Source organism: Chiloscyllium punctatum, chromosome 2 (assembly GCF_047496795.1).
Source record: "Chiloscyllium punctatum isolate Juve2018m chromosome 2, sChiPun1.3, whole genome shotgun sequence".
NCBI classification, from domain to species: Eukaryota; Metazoa; Chordata; class Chondrichthyes; order Orectolobiformes; family Hemiscylliidae; genus Chiloscyllium; species Chiloscyllium punctatum.
In genome coordinates, this window is record NC_092740.1 from 122,100,580 (window position 1) to 122,115,356 (window position 14,777).

At 45.9% G+C, this 14,777-nt stretch overlaps 1 protein-coding gene across 7 annotated transcripts in view; it reads right to left on the reverse strand.

The window, feature by feature from the left end:
* plppr1 (phospholipid phosphatase related 1) overlaps positions 1-14,777 on the reverse strand; it is a 116,758-nt gene that overhangs the window by 50,790 nt on the left and 51,191 nt on the right. For 6 of the 7 annotated variants that reach the window (XM_072587873.1, XM_072587828.1, XM_072587863.1 and 3 more), the window contains exon 3: positions 4,020-4,208. The exons of the other annotated variant lie outside the window; for it this stretch is intronic. In XM_072587873.1, coding sequence (XP_072443974.1) covers positions 4,020-4,208 — 189 coding nt within the window. The remainder of the gene's footprint in view (positions 1-4,019; positions 4,209-14,777) is intronic. 7 annotated transcript variants of the gene reach the window in all.

Consider the following 14,777-nt stretch of genomic DNA (forward strand, 5'->3'; position numbering starts at 1 on the left):
CACACATGTCCACCAACTGCTCAGATTGCACGGGCATACCTGCTGGGCCCCTTGGCACTATGTCTACCTTGGGATCTATTAGGCGATTAAAATCCCCTCCTTTTGATCGTGCAGTACACCCCAATGCTCAATTTAACAACTGCATCAATTAGAAATTTTATGGTGTGCTGGGGGACAACAGACATTCAGGACGCCATACTCTTCTCCATGTGTTATAGCTTTAGGAATGATGAACCGTCCATGTTAGTCTTTAATTTGCTCAGTTACCTGGAAAGGGAGGTTCCTTCTTACCAATATAGCCACTCCTCTACTCTTGGAGCTAAAGGAGGAGAAGAATACTTAAACCCTTGCTGCAGCTTCAGATGTTCCTTATCAGTTAAATGCGTCTCCTGCAGCAGGGTGATGTCCACTCTTTACTTCCTATGACTTGACAGCACTTTCTTTCTCTTACTGGGGGAATGGCTCCCTTTTACATTCCCGGTGCACCACCTGAACGAATCACTAGCCATGGTCGTCCAAGGCAACTAGTGGTTTCCCAGGTGGAGGAAGTTTAGCTGAGGTGCAGAGAGCGACAAAGACTCTGAAGTCTGAAAACTACTCCTGTAACAACTACTAAAACTTAAAATGTAGTTGCTAGTTTTTTTTAACCTAAGCAAACACCCAAATAACCTCCAATTCAAGAGATCTCCCCCACCTCTTGTCCATAGGGGGCACTCCTCCCAATCCTTGCTACCATCCCAGCTTCCAGCTGAGGCCGTGCCATAGCCCCAGATTTTTAAAAAACGTTATTTATATTCTGAGAGTTAACAATGGATGCCCATCCACCATCCCCCGCCCCACCAACACCCCTTCTCCATACATCCTAACCACAGGCATAGCCACCTCCAATCCAAACACAAAAGGTCAGCAGTGGAAAAAAAAGGCCCCAGATAATACCCAACCAACCAATTTATACTAAGTAATTCTGGTTTTACATCAAGGCAGTACGAATAATGCCAATAACCACAAAAAAGGGGAGATGAGAAAAAGAGCAAAACCAACTGTACCATTTGTCCATAACTATGCCCCCACCCCCGCCCCCCCAACTGCAACCAAAGTCCTTTAATTCAAAGAATTGACAAAGTCCTTCGCTTTTTCTGCTGAATCAGTTATATACTATCCCTCTGTCAGCGAAATGCAACATGGCCGGGTATCTCAAGGAATATTGAATGTTCAGATCCCTTAGTTTTCTCTCAACTTCATCAAATGCCCTTTCCTCAGGGCTCCTGAGAAGTCCTGAAAAACATTATTTTTGTGCCTTTGTGCATTAAAGCATGTGGATCTCTTCCCAGTCGTGCTGTTTCAATCACAACTGTTTTTCCTTACAATGCAGAAGGCACAGGTCCAACTCTGACCTGCACGTTGCTACCCGGTGGGCCCTCTCCACACCCAACAGACCTGACTCCAACTCCGACTCCAACTCCAACTCCAACTCCACCCCCAGAAACATCGGGAGCTACTTCTCCTGGAATCCAACGAGGTCTCCGCCTTCCTCGCATTCCGGAAGACCCATGAGCTGTCAGCTGGTACTTCTACTTTTGTTTTCCAGGTCATCCACTTGCTCCTGAAGGACCCGAACCTGATCTTCCGACAGTCGGATCCTTCCTCCTGAGGCCATCGCCCGGTGTCCAATGCAGCAGTCCTCTGCTCCACTGCTTCTACTCTTCAGTCCAGTGTTTGAATTTCCTGCTCAAGCCTTTTCAGCATGGCAGCTAGTGGTTCCATTGCTGCTTCAATCTTGTCTGAGTTTGCCAAACTGAGAGTAACTGCTGCTGCCCCATTAAATCCAAATGTACCGCCCCGGGAATTTGAGCAATGGCTCCACGCGTCCCAGAGGCAGTAGGGGAGTGCCCTGCCTGCTGTACTCCTTTCCAGCCCCTTTCCTTTACGTCCTTTTCATCCTGATCTTAAAGCTGTCAAACCACAATTTTAGCAGCTCCAGATGTTCAGTAAGTTTATATTAGCAATGTTTTACCCTAGGGGTGGTTAACGAGGCTGGGTAAAGGTTCACCTTGCCAGGGTATAGTACAGAGCCCAGCACAGGAAACCACTCTGACTGCCGCCATCTTGGATACCCCAAGAAAAAGCTTTTGTCACAGGATATTAATACATGGAATGCACTTGCTGGAAATGTGGTGGAAACCTTAAATTCAAATTTGAAGCATTCAAGAGGGCATTGGAGGATTAATTGCATAGAAGTAGTGTGTAGGATTATAAGAAAAGGCAGGAATTTGGCAGTAGGAAATGGAGCTGAATAAGATAATAGAGCTCATGCAGACATGGACTGAATGGCCTCCTATGCTGTATCAGTTCTGTGATTTACTGAGTTTCTCCAGTATTTTGGAGTTTTACTTCAGTCACCTAGCATCTGCTGCACATATCTTTTTATGAATAACCAGAGTTGTCAATTTTTGATAATCACAGCAGGACAAGGAGTCCAGAGCTCAATGTATGAAAGGCAGTACCTTTTCTCACCAAACGCCTTGCTTCCCCTGTCTCCCCTCCCCACCCGTACCCACTATTCCAGCTTGTCCCTGACTCTGGGGCTGGGGAAGAGGAGAGAGAGAGAGAGAGGATGGATATATTGGTACCATGCTATAAAATTACATAGATGACACTGAAGCAGTGTTCAAATATTTTGCACACTTCCCAAGTGTGATATCTTTTTAACTCTTACATTGACACACACATTCTATAGTAAGTGCTGTATTTATTGTCCATCTCTCGTTGCTCTTGTCAAAGTGGTGCTGTGCCTGGCATTGAAATCCTAATTCTCACTTTCCCATATCCTCTAGAACCTCCCAACACCGCTGTGCATTCATCTTGCTAAAGGCCTTGCAGCTCTATTTTAAACTTTTGAAAACAGCTAATGCAGGGTAATTTCTCTTTTCCCTAAAGAGATGGGGTTTGGACTACAAAACAGTCTTTGGTGTTCCAATATCTCCATCTTTGCTCCCAAACATCAGTGGGAAATTGCACACACAGAGATTTTATATTTTGAAAGGTGTTTACTGAAGGAACTTGCAGGAGAACATAAATAATGAGTCATAGCACTCGGAACACAGTACTTCCAAAATATTTTAAAATTGCAATTTTTTAAAAAAGCCACTGGAAAAATACATTAGTGCTATACTGGGACTGAATACCATTCATACGCAATCTACATTAAGTAATTTACGAACAACTAATTCATTGCTAAACTACAAAAGGTAGATGTTGCAACAAGCAGGAATGTATCGAAGATGATTGAGACACATGATTTTACATTGATGGGACCTTTCCTGTTCAAAATAGGTTTAACCTAATCTATCATATTGGAGGAATTTCGAGCACGTATCAGACTGGAAAACGAAAGCCTTCTAAAGAAATTGTTTTTCAAGTTAAATTATGAAAAATTGCTGAAATCCCATGATTGAAAATGAATTGGTCCATGTCTCTCATTGACAGTAATGTTATCTGAATGTTAGATGCTGCTTGTACAGCAAGACTGGAATTGATTTGAGGATCCCAGGCAACTGAATCTTGATTTAAGGCCAATGAAGAATCAACGATTTTATCCAAGTGAGAGCTTCAGTTTGGTTACCAGGCTGAGTACTGACTAAACCAGACCAAACAGCAGCACTAGACCTGGGAACTGTCCAAGACCCTTTACAAATTGCAACATCAAGAAGTGGCATAATTCTAATTTTTGGCCGAGGAACTAAATCCATTCTTGTAATCCAAAACTCGTGATTCCTTTTTGTTTAAAGGACATGAGGTTGCAAATGATATAACTTATCACTAGTTTGAAGATGGAACAAGAAAGTTGGTGGGGGTGGGAGGGGGAAGAAAACTTTGTCAAAATAGGAGACTGAGCACAGTTGTGATTAAGGTAAGGAGAGCTGGGTGGGGAGCAACAAGTGAAACAGATTGAGAGACGATTAGAGGAAGATGTGTTCACAAACTGGAGAGAACCAGACAATGTGGCTTAATTTACTTACAATGATGGTTGGAGTAGCTGCCAGCACACAGTACAGAACAAGTGGTGAGATGAAGCTGTCGTCTTCTGGTCCTGGGTATGGCTTCATTAAGTCACCGTCTTGGCAGAAGAACCCCTGGATATGCACCTTGAAGGTGTCTGTGCACTCAAAATAATAGGCGAGCAGCACGGTCCCAGCCATTATGACAAGCTGAAAGTACAGCATAGTTAACATAGAGATGAGTGGTCATTAATTCTGCCTCAGACTGTGTGGTCCCAGAATGCATGATCCCTCCAGCAACCCACTTATTCTTCTACTGAGCAATGTGCTCTCCCTTTTGATCTTCCCTTTTTTTTTTATGTCCATTCTTTTGGCAGATGACATGAATAAATGCTTCATTTGAAACTCTGGGCCCAGAGCCTGTTACACGCAAGAACTGATGCTTTCAATCGCAACTTTATCAAAGGATGCTGGAGTGTCACTAATCATTAACTGATCAATGTTGAAAGCAGAATGTCTTGAAGTTAAACATCAAAATCAGTTCTATTTTTATCGCCCCATCTGTTTTGGTAGATATTAAGTCTGATGAAGTGCTGGAAGATTTGCAATTCCAACACTTGGCATTTGCTGGGCTCATTAAGTTTTGCTTTTCTTAAGAGCAGATGCAGCACACCCTCAAAACCTTCGTGTCAAAATCTCACAGTCACAGGTCAGACTTATTTATTTTCCACACAGCAGCAATCATCTTTCAAAAGATGATATTTCACTAGACATTTATCAGTATTTACTATGGTCATGCTGGCGCACACAGCTGGACTACTGCTTTGGGAGGAAAGCATGTTAATGTGGTTTTTGTGGTACAGGGGCTTTTGTCTTAAAATGTAATTTATTATATGATAGCAATTGTGTACAAGTTATAGAAGCTAGTTCAACATTGCTATTAAGACTATGGGGAACCGTTTAAAGTCCAGAGCTATTCTCATTTCCCATCAAGACTGTGACATCAGATTGATGCTTAAGGCAATCTCCAGCATTAACCCTTTCTTTTGTAGGACAGTTACCACACATCAAGACAATCACTGAAATCATTCGCACGTTTTTGAATCTGCAAACATTTTTGCATCAAACATCACTCCATTTCTGTCTAAACTGTTAGATTTGGGGCCTCTAATGGAATGGGCTTGAGATCCAACTTGACTGCAGAATAATTGTCATCTGTTTCAAGGTGAATAGCTTCTGGCTCTTATAAAATAACAACAGGGCAAAAGTGAGGACTGCAGACACTGGCAGTGAGAGTCACCACTAGTATGGTGCTAGAAAAAGCACAGCAGGTCAGGCAGCATCCGAGGAGCAGGAGAATCGACATTTTGAGCAAAACCCCTTCATCGATTCCTGCTGAAGGGCTTTTGCTCAAAATATCGATTCTCCTACTCACACAGGATGCTGCCTGACCTGCTGTGCTTTTCCACCCCCTCTCACGCAAATCTTAAAATAACATCCTACTTTCCAAGCATAAAACAATGATATTGTATTCTATCTCTGCAATTTTGTCAAGTCATTCAGTCACTCTGATCAACAGTATAGAGTCAGTTGTATCCAAAACCTTTTCTAAAATTCATTCATGGGATGTGGGCAATGTTGGCCACTTATTGCCCATTCCTGGTTTGCCCTTCAGAAGGTGCTGTTGAGCTACCTTCCAAAGCTGCTACAGCCCATGTGCTGTTGATACACCAAGGGATGTTTTTAAAGGAATCCCTGGGCTTTGACCCAATGTCAGTGAAGCAGTATAATTCAGTTAGGATGGTGTCAGGCTTGGCAGGGAAGTTGAAGATGATGTTCCTATTTGTCTATTACCCTTGTCCTTCTAAATGATCCAAGTCAGGCATTTAACCTCTTCTACAAGAGGAACCTCAATCATTTGAAGTTCAGCTTGTAGATGGTGGACATACTGCCACCACAATCCATCAAAGATGGAGGAAGTGAATGTTGAAAGTGTAGAATGGGGTGTCATGCAATTTGTCCTGGATGGTGTGAAGTGTCTTGTGTTATTGGATCTGTAAACATCTGGAGTCCACCTCTCAATGTTCCTGTTACATTGGCTTTAAACCAATCTACTGATGTCACTGACCTCTGGGTAGAATCAAGGAGTTATAACTTGTGCTTCCAGAGGAGCAAGTCCATTTGTTCCAGCATGCTAAGGTCTTAGTAAATGCGCCTGACCTACAATCGTTGGACTTGGTGTTATCATGCAGTAAATCATCTTGTATTTCAAGAACAGTGCCTCTGCTCTACAACGATGCACCCTCTACCACTAAGCACTGGGAAGGCTGAAGCCAAAGGAGAACGTGAGTGCAGATGCTGGAGATCAGAGTCGAGTGTGGTGCTAGGAAATCACAGCAGGTCAGGCAGCATCCGAGGAGCAGAAGAATCAATGTTTCTGGTGTAAGCCCTTCAGGAATGAGGCCTGTGGGCTTGGGGGGGGGGGGGAGCTGAGAGATATGGGGTGAGGTTTTGGGGGGGTAGCTGAGAATGCAAGAGGTGGATAAAGATGGGGCAGAAAGTGATAGGTCACAGCAAATAAATGGGAAAGGTGATGGACAGGTCAGGAGGGCAGTGCCAAGCTGGAGGCTTGGGACTGGGATAAGGTGGGGGGTGGGGAAGTGAGCAAACTGGTGAAATTCACATTGATCCTAAGTGGCTGCAGGGTCCCAAGGTGGAAGATGTGTTCTTCCTCCAGGTGTCAGGTAGTAAAGGTGTGGCAATGGAGGTGGCCCAGGACCTGCATGTCCTTGGCGGAAGGGGAGGTGTCATGTTTAACCACGGGGCGGTGGGGTTGGTTGGTGCAGATATCCCAGAAATTTTCTCTGAAACCATCTGCAAGAAGGCATCCTGTCTCCCTGATTTTGTAGAAGAGACCACACTGGGTTCGACAGATACAGTAGATGACATTGGAGGTGCACGTAAGCATCTGTCAGATTTGGAAGGATCCTTTTGGGGCCTTGGACAGAGGTGAGGGGGGAGGTATGGATGCAGGTTTTGCACTTCCTACAGTGGCAGGGGAAGGTGCCGGGAGTGGGGTGTGGGCTGGTGTGGGGGCATGGATCTGACGAGTGAGTCATAGAGGGAATGGTCTCTCTGGAATGCTGATAAGATTATTTCCCTCCCCACCCTGAGTGGTGAGGTCTGTTTGCAGGTTGTGGAAATGGAGGATATTGCTGTGTATACAGAGGTCAGTGGGGTGGAAGGTGAGGACCAGGGGCGTTCTGTCCTTGCTGTGTTGGTGGGGTTCAAGGGCAGAGGTGCAGGAAGTGGAAATGTGCTGGAGGGCATTTTCTACCACATGGGAGGGCAAATTGTAATCTTGGAAGGAGGAGGCCATCTGGGATTTTAAGGTGGAATTGGTCATCCTGGGAACAGATGCAGCAGAGGCGGAGGAATTGTGACTAAGGGATGTGTGTTTACCCAGGATGGGAGGAGGTGTAGTCAAGTTAGCTTTGACAGTCAGGTTTGTAGTACATATGTGGTTAATTTATCACCAGAGATTGAGGTCCAGGAAGGGGAAGGGAGTATCTGAGATGGTCCGGGTGAAAGATGTTGAAGTTGATGAACTATTCAACCACCACAGGGGAGCACAAGGGAGCACTGATACAGTCATTGATGGAGTAGAGGAACAGGTCGTGGTAGTGGTGGTGCCAGTGCCAGTGTAGCTGTGGAAGATGGACTGTTCCATATACCTGACAAACGGGCAGGCATAGCTGTGGCCCATGCAGGTGCCCATGGCTAACCCTTTGGCTTGGAGGAAGTGAGAGGATTGGAAGGAGAAATTGTTGAGGGTGAGGACCGGTTCAGCCAGGCAGACGAGGGTGTCAGTGGTAGGGTACTGTTTGGGATGGTACAAGAGGAAGAAACGAAGGGCTTGGAGGCCTTCACCAAGGTGGATGGGGGTGGACAAGGACTAGATGTCCAAGATGAAAAGGCATTGGGGGCTGGAGAAACGAAAGTCTTGGAGGTGAAGGGTATGGGTGGTGTCCTGAATTTGGGTGGGGAGTTTCTGGACTAAGGGGGACAGGACGATGTCAAGGTATGTGGAGATGCCTTCAGTGGGGCAGGAGCGGGCTGAGACAATGAGTCAACTGGGCAGTCAGGTTCGTGAATCTTCAGGGGGAGGTAGAATCAGGTAGTATAGGGCTCATGGACAATGAGGGGGGGGGGGGCTATGGATTGATGTTCCCCAGAGGTGGAGGTTCTGGATAGTCTGGGAGATGGTTTGGTGATGGGAGGTGAGGTTGTGGTCAAGGGGGCAGTAGGTGTCTGCGAGTTGGTACCTGGCTTCAGCAGGGTAGATGTTGGTGTGCCAAACTACCACTGTTCTCCCCCCTTCCCCTTGTCTGCAGGTTTGATGTTGGGGTTGGAGTGGAGGGCTGTGTTGAGGGTAAGAGATTGGAGTGGCTGAGGTGGGGGGTGGATATCACAGCAGCAATTAAAAATGAAGATGTCAAGGGCAAGTAACAGGCCAGCACATGGTGCCCAGGTGGATGGGATGTGTTGGAGGTGAGAGAAGGGGCCCTCCGTGGGAGTCTCAATTGAAAATGTGGGCCTGGATTCTGAGACAGCGGAAGAAATGTTCAAGGTCGTGATACATGTCGAACTCATTAATCCAGGAGCATAGAGGGATGAAGACAAAGCAGAGACGCAGCAGTCAATAGCCTCTCTCGGCCCTTACCTAATGCCAAATAGTGCAAGGTTGGTAAATGTCGCAAGTATCAGAATGGTCCCCTGAGAAACTACCATATGTCCTATGCATGTAGTAACCGAGATAACTAGTGAAAGCTGATGAATCATTCCTAATATAGATAGGAAGTGTAGTCACCACAGCCTTCCAACGCTGAGGTTGGCATCTCTTTTCAGCTTAGTGATGCAGAAGTCCAGTAACAGTTAGGTATGGAATGGGGGTGTTCAGTAGTTGTGGTGGAGAAAGCATGTTGCAAATCCTGATGGAGAGGGTGAGGTCGAAAGGAAATATTTGAAATGGAAGGGGTTGAGGGTAAAAGATGAAGAGACACTGGGCATGGAAACAGGCCTTTAAACAATCTTTTTTTTCCACCCTCCACCCAAGCTCTGAAACCGCACCTTTTCACATCAAGGCCTGAGTGGGATGTCCGACTGGGCATCTCCCTGTCCCTGAAGTTTTCCTGCATTCCTCAAATTTTTGTTCAGGCAGAGAGTAATCCTTCAGTGGAGAATATTTAGCTGCCTAAAGGTCCCATTGGGATAAGGGCAAGCCATTCTCAGGGCCATGTTTTTCTTAAAAAAAAAAAAAGCCAAGTCGGGCATGGGCAGGAAGACGGTGGGAAGGCCACGCAGTAAATTTCAGTTATTCTGCCTGCTTAAACCTGTAGGCAGGGGTTCGAGGTCTTTTTAATGGAAAATAGCACCACAATATAAGACCTGCAACAACATAGTCACATTGCAAGTGCAGTGGTTTGTCGTTCAGACTGTCAGCATACTTGATATCTCTTCACCTTTTCAAACAAAATGAACCAACAATCTGAAAGGAAAGCCCTAAGCAGGCGCACAAGCATCAAAGGCAAAATACATTTTGGATTTTTTTCACGTTTGTCTTTTCCAACATTGTGGGGTCTTGAATAACTTTGGGCATAAAAATTACCTTATCTAATCTGCACTAATTTTGGAACACTCCGGGGAGTGCCTTTTCCGAGTCTTTACATCGCTCGTCGATGTTTGTGTACTCTCCAGCATCACCACAGACCGAAGGACCAGATGATACTGGTGTTATGAGGCTGGTTGTTATCGTCATTATCAGCGGGGACCTACTAACGCTGTTGATGCTGTAGGATTTTCTGGAGCGGCTTCCTCCAATTTTTTTTTTTTTTGTGTGTGGGGTTCAACTGGTCCTTGTCATTTACTCACTTGTCACTGAAGAGTTGTAAGAGTTCCAGTGTCAGCGACAGGGTGAGTCTAGATGTCTTTTGGGTGAACGCATCGTATCTTTCGATGCCAAGGAACTTCATGAGGCGGTTGTTCATATCCAGCCACTTGCCTTGTGCGCCCATCACGAAGCCAAAATATTTGGGGTCCACCCCTCCCGTCAGTTCAGAATGATCTCGGCATTCAGGTGTTTATACTTCTCTTGTTTCTCTCACCATGCCGTTTCGAGTGCTTTGCTATCATTCTCTTTTCGAACTGTGACATCCACAACTGCGATCTTCTGGTCTTTTCTAAATATGAGATCTGGCCTCCATAGGGAACAGTCTTTGGCGAACAGCCTTGGCTCCATGTGTGTTGTCCAGCCGTACTTACTGACTTGCTTCTGCAACTGTTTGGCGATCTCTTGTTATGGCGTTTTATTCGAGCAGTTTTCACGAATGGGCAGCTTCCTGAGATGTGTGATTATGGTCTCATTTGCCATCTCGCACCTTTGGCATAGTTTGTTTCGGTTTGGCCGTCCTCTAGATAATGTGGTTCTTGTCGGGTACAGGTTACACCACAAGAGCACGCTGTTAATGAATCTAGAGGATTTTTACTGTACTCCGGCTTTTGTCCAAGAATTAGAGATCTTGTCATCTCTAAACTATTGGATGCCTGCCCCTTGACATTCCAGCTTTTGCCATTTTTCGAATTCCCACTCTCTCCAGCCCGCATATCTATTTGGTGGTTTCGGTTCCCGCGTTTGCCTCTTGGAGTGCAGGCATGATGTCGTGCATGGTAATCATCGGATCAATTTCCCCTTCACTGCTGCGGCTACTGGGTTGGAAATTTTCAATTTCCTTGAGGACCTTCAGCTCTCACAGTCCCACAACAGTCTGTGTGTTGCTCTCTCCTTTACATTGAAAGGAGGCCCGAATGACTACATCACTGGACATGTCTAGTGCCTCACGTTTGCGAACGATCGCTGATGGGATTTGCACCTCCAGTTTTGGGATGCCTAGACCACCGTTCCTTTTACTAGCATATAGCGCTCCATCTGTGGTATGAGGTAGTAGGTGTAGGAATTCTTTGGTGGTGTTGCGTATTAATTGGTCCAGTTTTGAGGGTAGCCTGTGACGCTTCTGTCAGGATCAGATGGAAGTACAATCAGGGGATGACATGTATCTTTAAGACCTCCAGCCATTTTGTGGTCGGAGAGATGCTGCCTGAATCCCTTTTAATCCAGGACTTTAGCTTCTCCACCCACTCCCCTTCCGCCACACCTGCCCATGGATCGATCCGGGCACCCAGATATTTCTGTCTCGCCTGGGGGTATGTAGGCTATGGATTCGTCCCGCAGCTTCCAGTTGGCGAGATGGTTGTACAAGAAGGTTTTCCATTTGAAAGTGAAATGGAATCCCTTCATCTTCATTGTCATAATACTGAGACCTGTATGGTCGCAGTAAGCCTGGAGCAGCTTTAGGTTCCTAGCTATACTGGTGTGTGAGTCACTTAGAAGGGCAAAGTCGTCCGCGAAGGCCAAAGTCGAACAGTGGCCTCTTCTGTCACCCGGGGCATGGAGACCCTGAGTTGGCTCTCTCCAGGGAGCACACCAACAGATCCTAAGCTATGTTAAATAATATTGGTGAGAGTGGGTCGCCTTGTTTTACACCCCTCTTGATAGTTATTGGGGTGGTTAAGTTTCTGTTCCCTTCCACCACTGTAGTGTTGCCAGTGTATATGTCCGCGATGAGACTTGCAAAGGCTTTACATAGTTTCGCTCTTTATAAAGATTTGATCAGTAGTTTGTGCCCAACTGAGTCGAACGCTTTTGCTAGATCAACAAAGGCGACTGCGAGGTCCCTCCGATTATACTTTCGTCCGTTGATGTTTTCGAGGACTACAATGTTTTCACTGCATCTGGGAGTTGCTGCTAGGAATCCCTTTTGCCTGGGGTTTATCTTGACTGTCTCACTTGGGCGTTTAGCCAATATTTTAGTGAACGGTCAGAGCAGCATTGGACCGATGGTTATTGGTCGCCAGTTATCAATGCTTTTCGAGCGTTCCTTGTCCTCTCACCTAGGAATCAGGACCGTTCGGCTCTTTTCCAATGAATCTGGGATCGTGCTTGACTTTAGCCATAAGGAGAAGAGACGGGGTAGACTGGTTTCCTCCTGCTCATGGAGCGTTCGTATGTCCTGTATTTTCAGGCTCTCTGGTCCGGCGGCACTGTTCTCGTCTATTCCCTTGATGGCCGCTTCAACCTCCTCTACCTCGATGGGTTTCATCAAGGCCCCGTCATAGACTTTGCCAGTGTATGGGGCATACGTATTTACGTTTGATTTATTATTTGGTGCTGACAGTTTCTCACGGAAATATGTCTCCAGTTCCTCCTTTGATCAAGGACAAGCGGATGAGGTCAGCGCCCCCATGATCTCGTGAGCTAGTTAGCACCGGTTGGGTTTGTAAAGCTGTTGTGTTGCTTGAAACAGTGCCTTACGTGCTGCCCACCGTTTTTTGGCTCCAGTGTTGCTCCCAGGCCTTTTGTCTTTCTTGGCCCGATCTTTTTGGGGCCTCTTGTGTTTGTCCTGCCTTTTCCTACTATTCATTAGTAGGTCGGTAATACTGTCTACTAGTCCAATTCAGAGGGCGAGCATCTCCAGGGTCATTCCTTGCGCTCAAGAGCTCTTCAGCTTGTGTAAGCTGGTTGTCTTTGACCCCAAAACATCGGGACGTTGCCGGTGTTTCTCGGCTGGCTCCTTGGTGCTGAGCTTTTGTTGGAATTCTCCTGGATACTCTCTGCCTCCAGAATCGTGCGAGTCTATACCTGTTGTTGGCTCGCTGATGTTCCTGACCTCCGTCGGGGTGCTTGCCAACACCCTACGTTTGTCTGAGATTTGTTTTGGTGTTTTAGTTTTCAGGATGTTACTGATGGACTTGTTTATGAATTTGCATCCAACAAATCTCACTTCTTCTCACTTCTAATTCCCTCAGGAGTGTCACCTCCTCCTGTGACCATATGCAGTCGCTCCTCCCCAGGTTTGCTTTGGACCTTGGGTGCCGGTTTGAGGCGTTTCTCGTTTCGTAGAACCGGGTGTCTGTGCCTCTAGTGTTGACCAAGGCCTGATTGTATTGAAAACCGTTAGTCACATGCACTGCATGCAAAGTCCCCAGTTGGGGGTTGTTTCTTTCCATTGCATTTTGGGTAATGGCAGGTTATTGAGTGGTATTCTCCCGCCTTATTGCAGCGTGAACATCTTGTACGAATGATCTTTATCCCGTGCACTTTAGTCACATGGGTCTTAAACATGGTCACTGTGGGGAAGAAGGTGTTGCAGTTCTTGCAAAACAGCCCATCATTGGAATAGTGGATGGTTGCCGCCGAGGCAGACATTCTGTCACATACTGGCTCAATAATGACTCCTTCCATGAAGGCCGTTGTATCAGTTGTTTCTTTGCCAGTCTCATTTAGTCTTTTCCAAGTCTGTGCCCTGCTTCATATCTCTAACTTTTGTTGTAGAAGGTCTGGGTGGTTATGCTTATTTCGACCTTAAGGTGGGCTGCCCTCATCAACGTTATCTATGTTGTCCGTTACAGGGTGTGCCGGCTCCCTGAGAGGGGTTCTCTGTCTCAACTCCGTGTAAGGTAGGAGGTAATGTCTCAAGGTCGCTGTCTCAGTCTGGACCGAGGTGGACCTTTTGTTGTGGGTTTTATACAATTACAACCTAATGACTTATCACAGCTCGCGGTTGCGGATGAGGCTGAGGGGAGGTGGTTTTTCCGGGACTCTTCCCAGCCAGACTGCTCCATTAAATATGGAAGACTTATACTGGTTTTTTGAAAGCAGGTCTGTCCAGACCACGGCCGTCTCGTACTTTTTCTGGTTGTTTGGTCACCCAACATCCAGGAATGTTGGGCTTACCGGCGAGGCCAGCAGGGAGGCACGACACAAACTCTGCGCCAAAAATACGTGAAAACGTCACAGTTGGCAACTATACCCCCAGAAAGAGAGTCATAGTGTTATTGAAACCTACTCCATCTATCAAGTGGAACTTCCATCTTCAAATTTTCAATTGTTTTCTCTTCCCAGAGGTATCAGCTGATCTATTATCCAGCGGAGTATTAATTAATATCTTATTTTTTTTAAAAAATGCCTGGGAGCCTATTCTTATCAAATCCAGCATAATTCCAACCAAACTCAGAATTAGTTATCCTTCAGTTGAATGCTGACAATTGCTCTCTAAATCAGTGATCAAAATATTGAAGGTCAGTTCGCTTAGCAAACTTGACAGCTGGCTTGCAGTAATACCAACAGCGTGGATTCAATTCCCACCCTCGCTGAGGTTACCATGAAGGACTCTCCTTTCAACATCTCACCTCACCATAGGCATGGTGACCCTCCAGTTTAGCCAATACTACTCATCTGTCTCAGCAGAGTAGCACTATGGTCCATTGTACTGCGGTGACTTCACCATAAATTTGTTATTGCAGACCACCTTCAAACAAATGTTTGAATTTATGCCTGAAGTTAATATTGACATTTATTTTTGCAACCAATGGTGTTTGTAGTTGAGTTCTGTCGTATGGCTTTGTCAGACTGATCCTGTGTTTTGTGTTCTCACTCGTGCTCATATTCAGTGGATCAATCCACAGCAGGTGGACTACTGTGTTTCCAAAAGGCAGCTCACTACCTTCTCTGACTGCCTCGTTGCCTTAATGTTGGCTAGCCGGTGAGGCCCACATCCCACAAGCAAATTAATAAAATACTAATCTAGATCATCAGTGTATAAAGGGATTATCTTCTCTTTGTGCTGAGTGCCTGGCCATTGAATTTTCTTAAACTGCAATCTT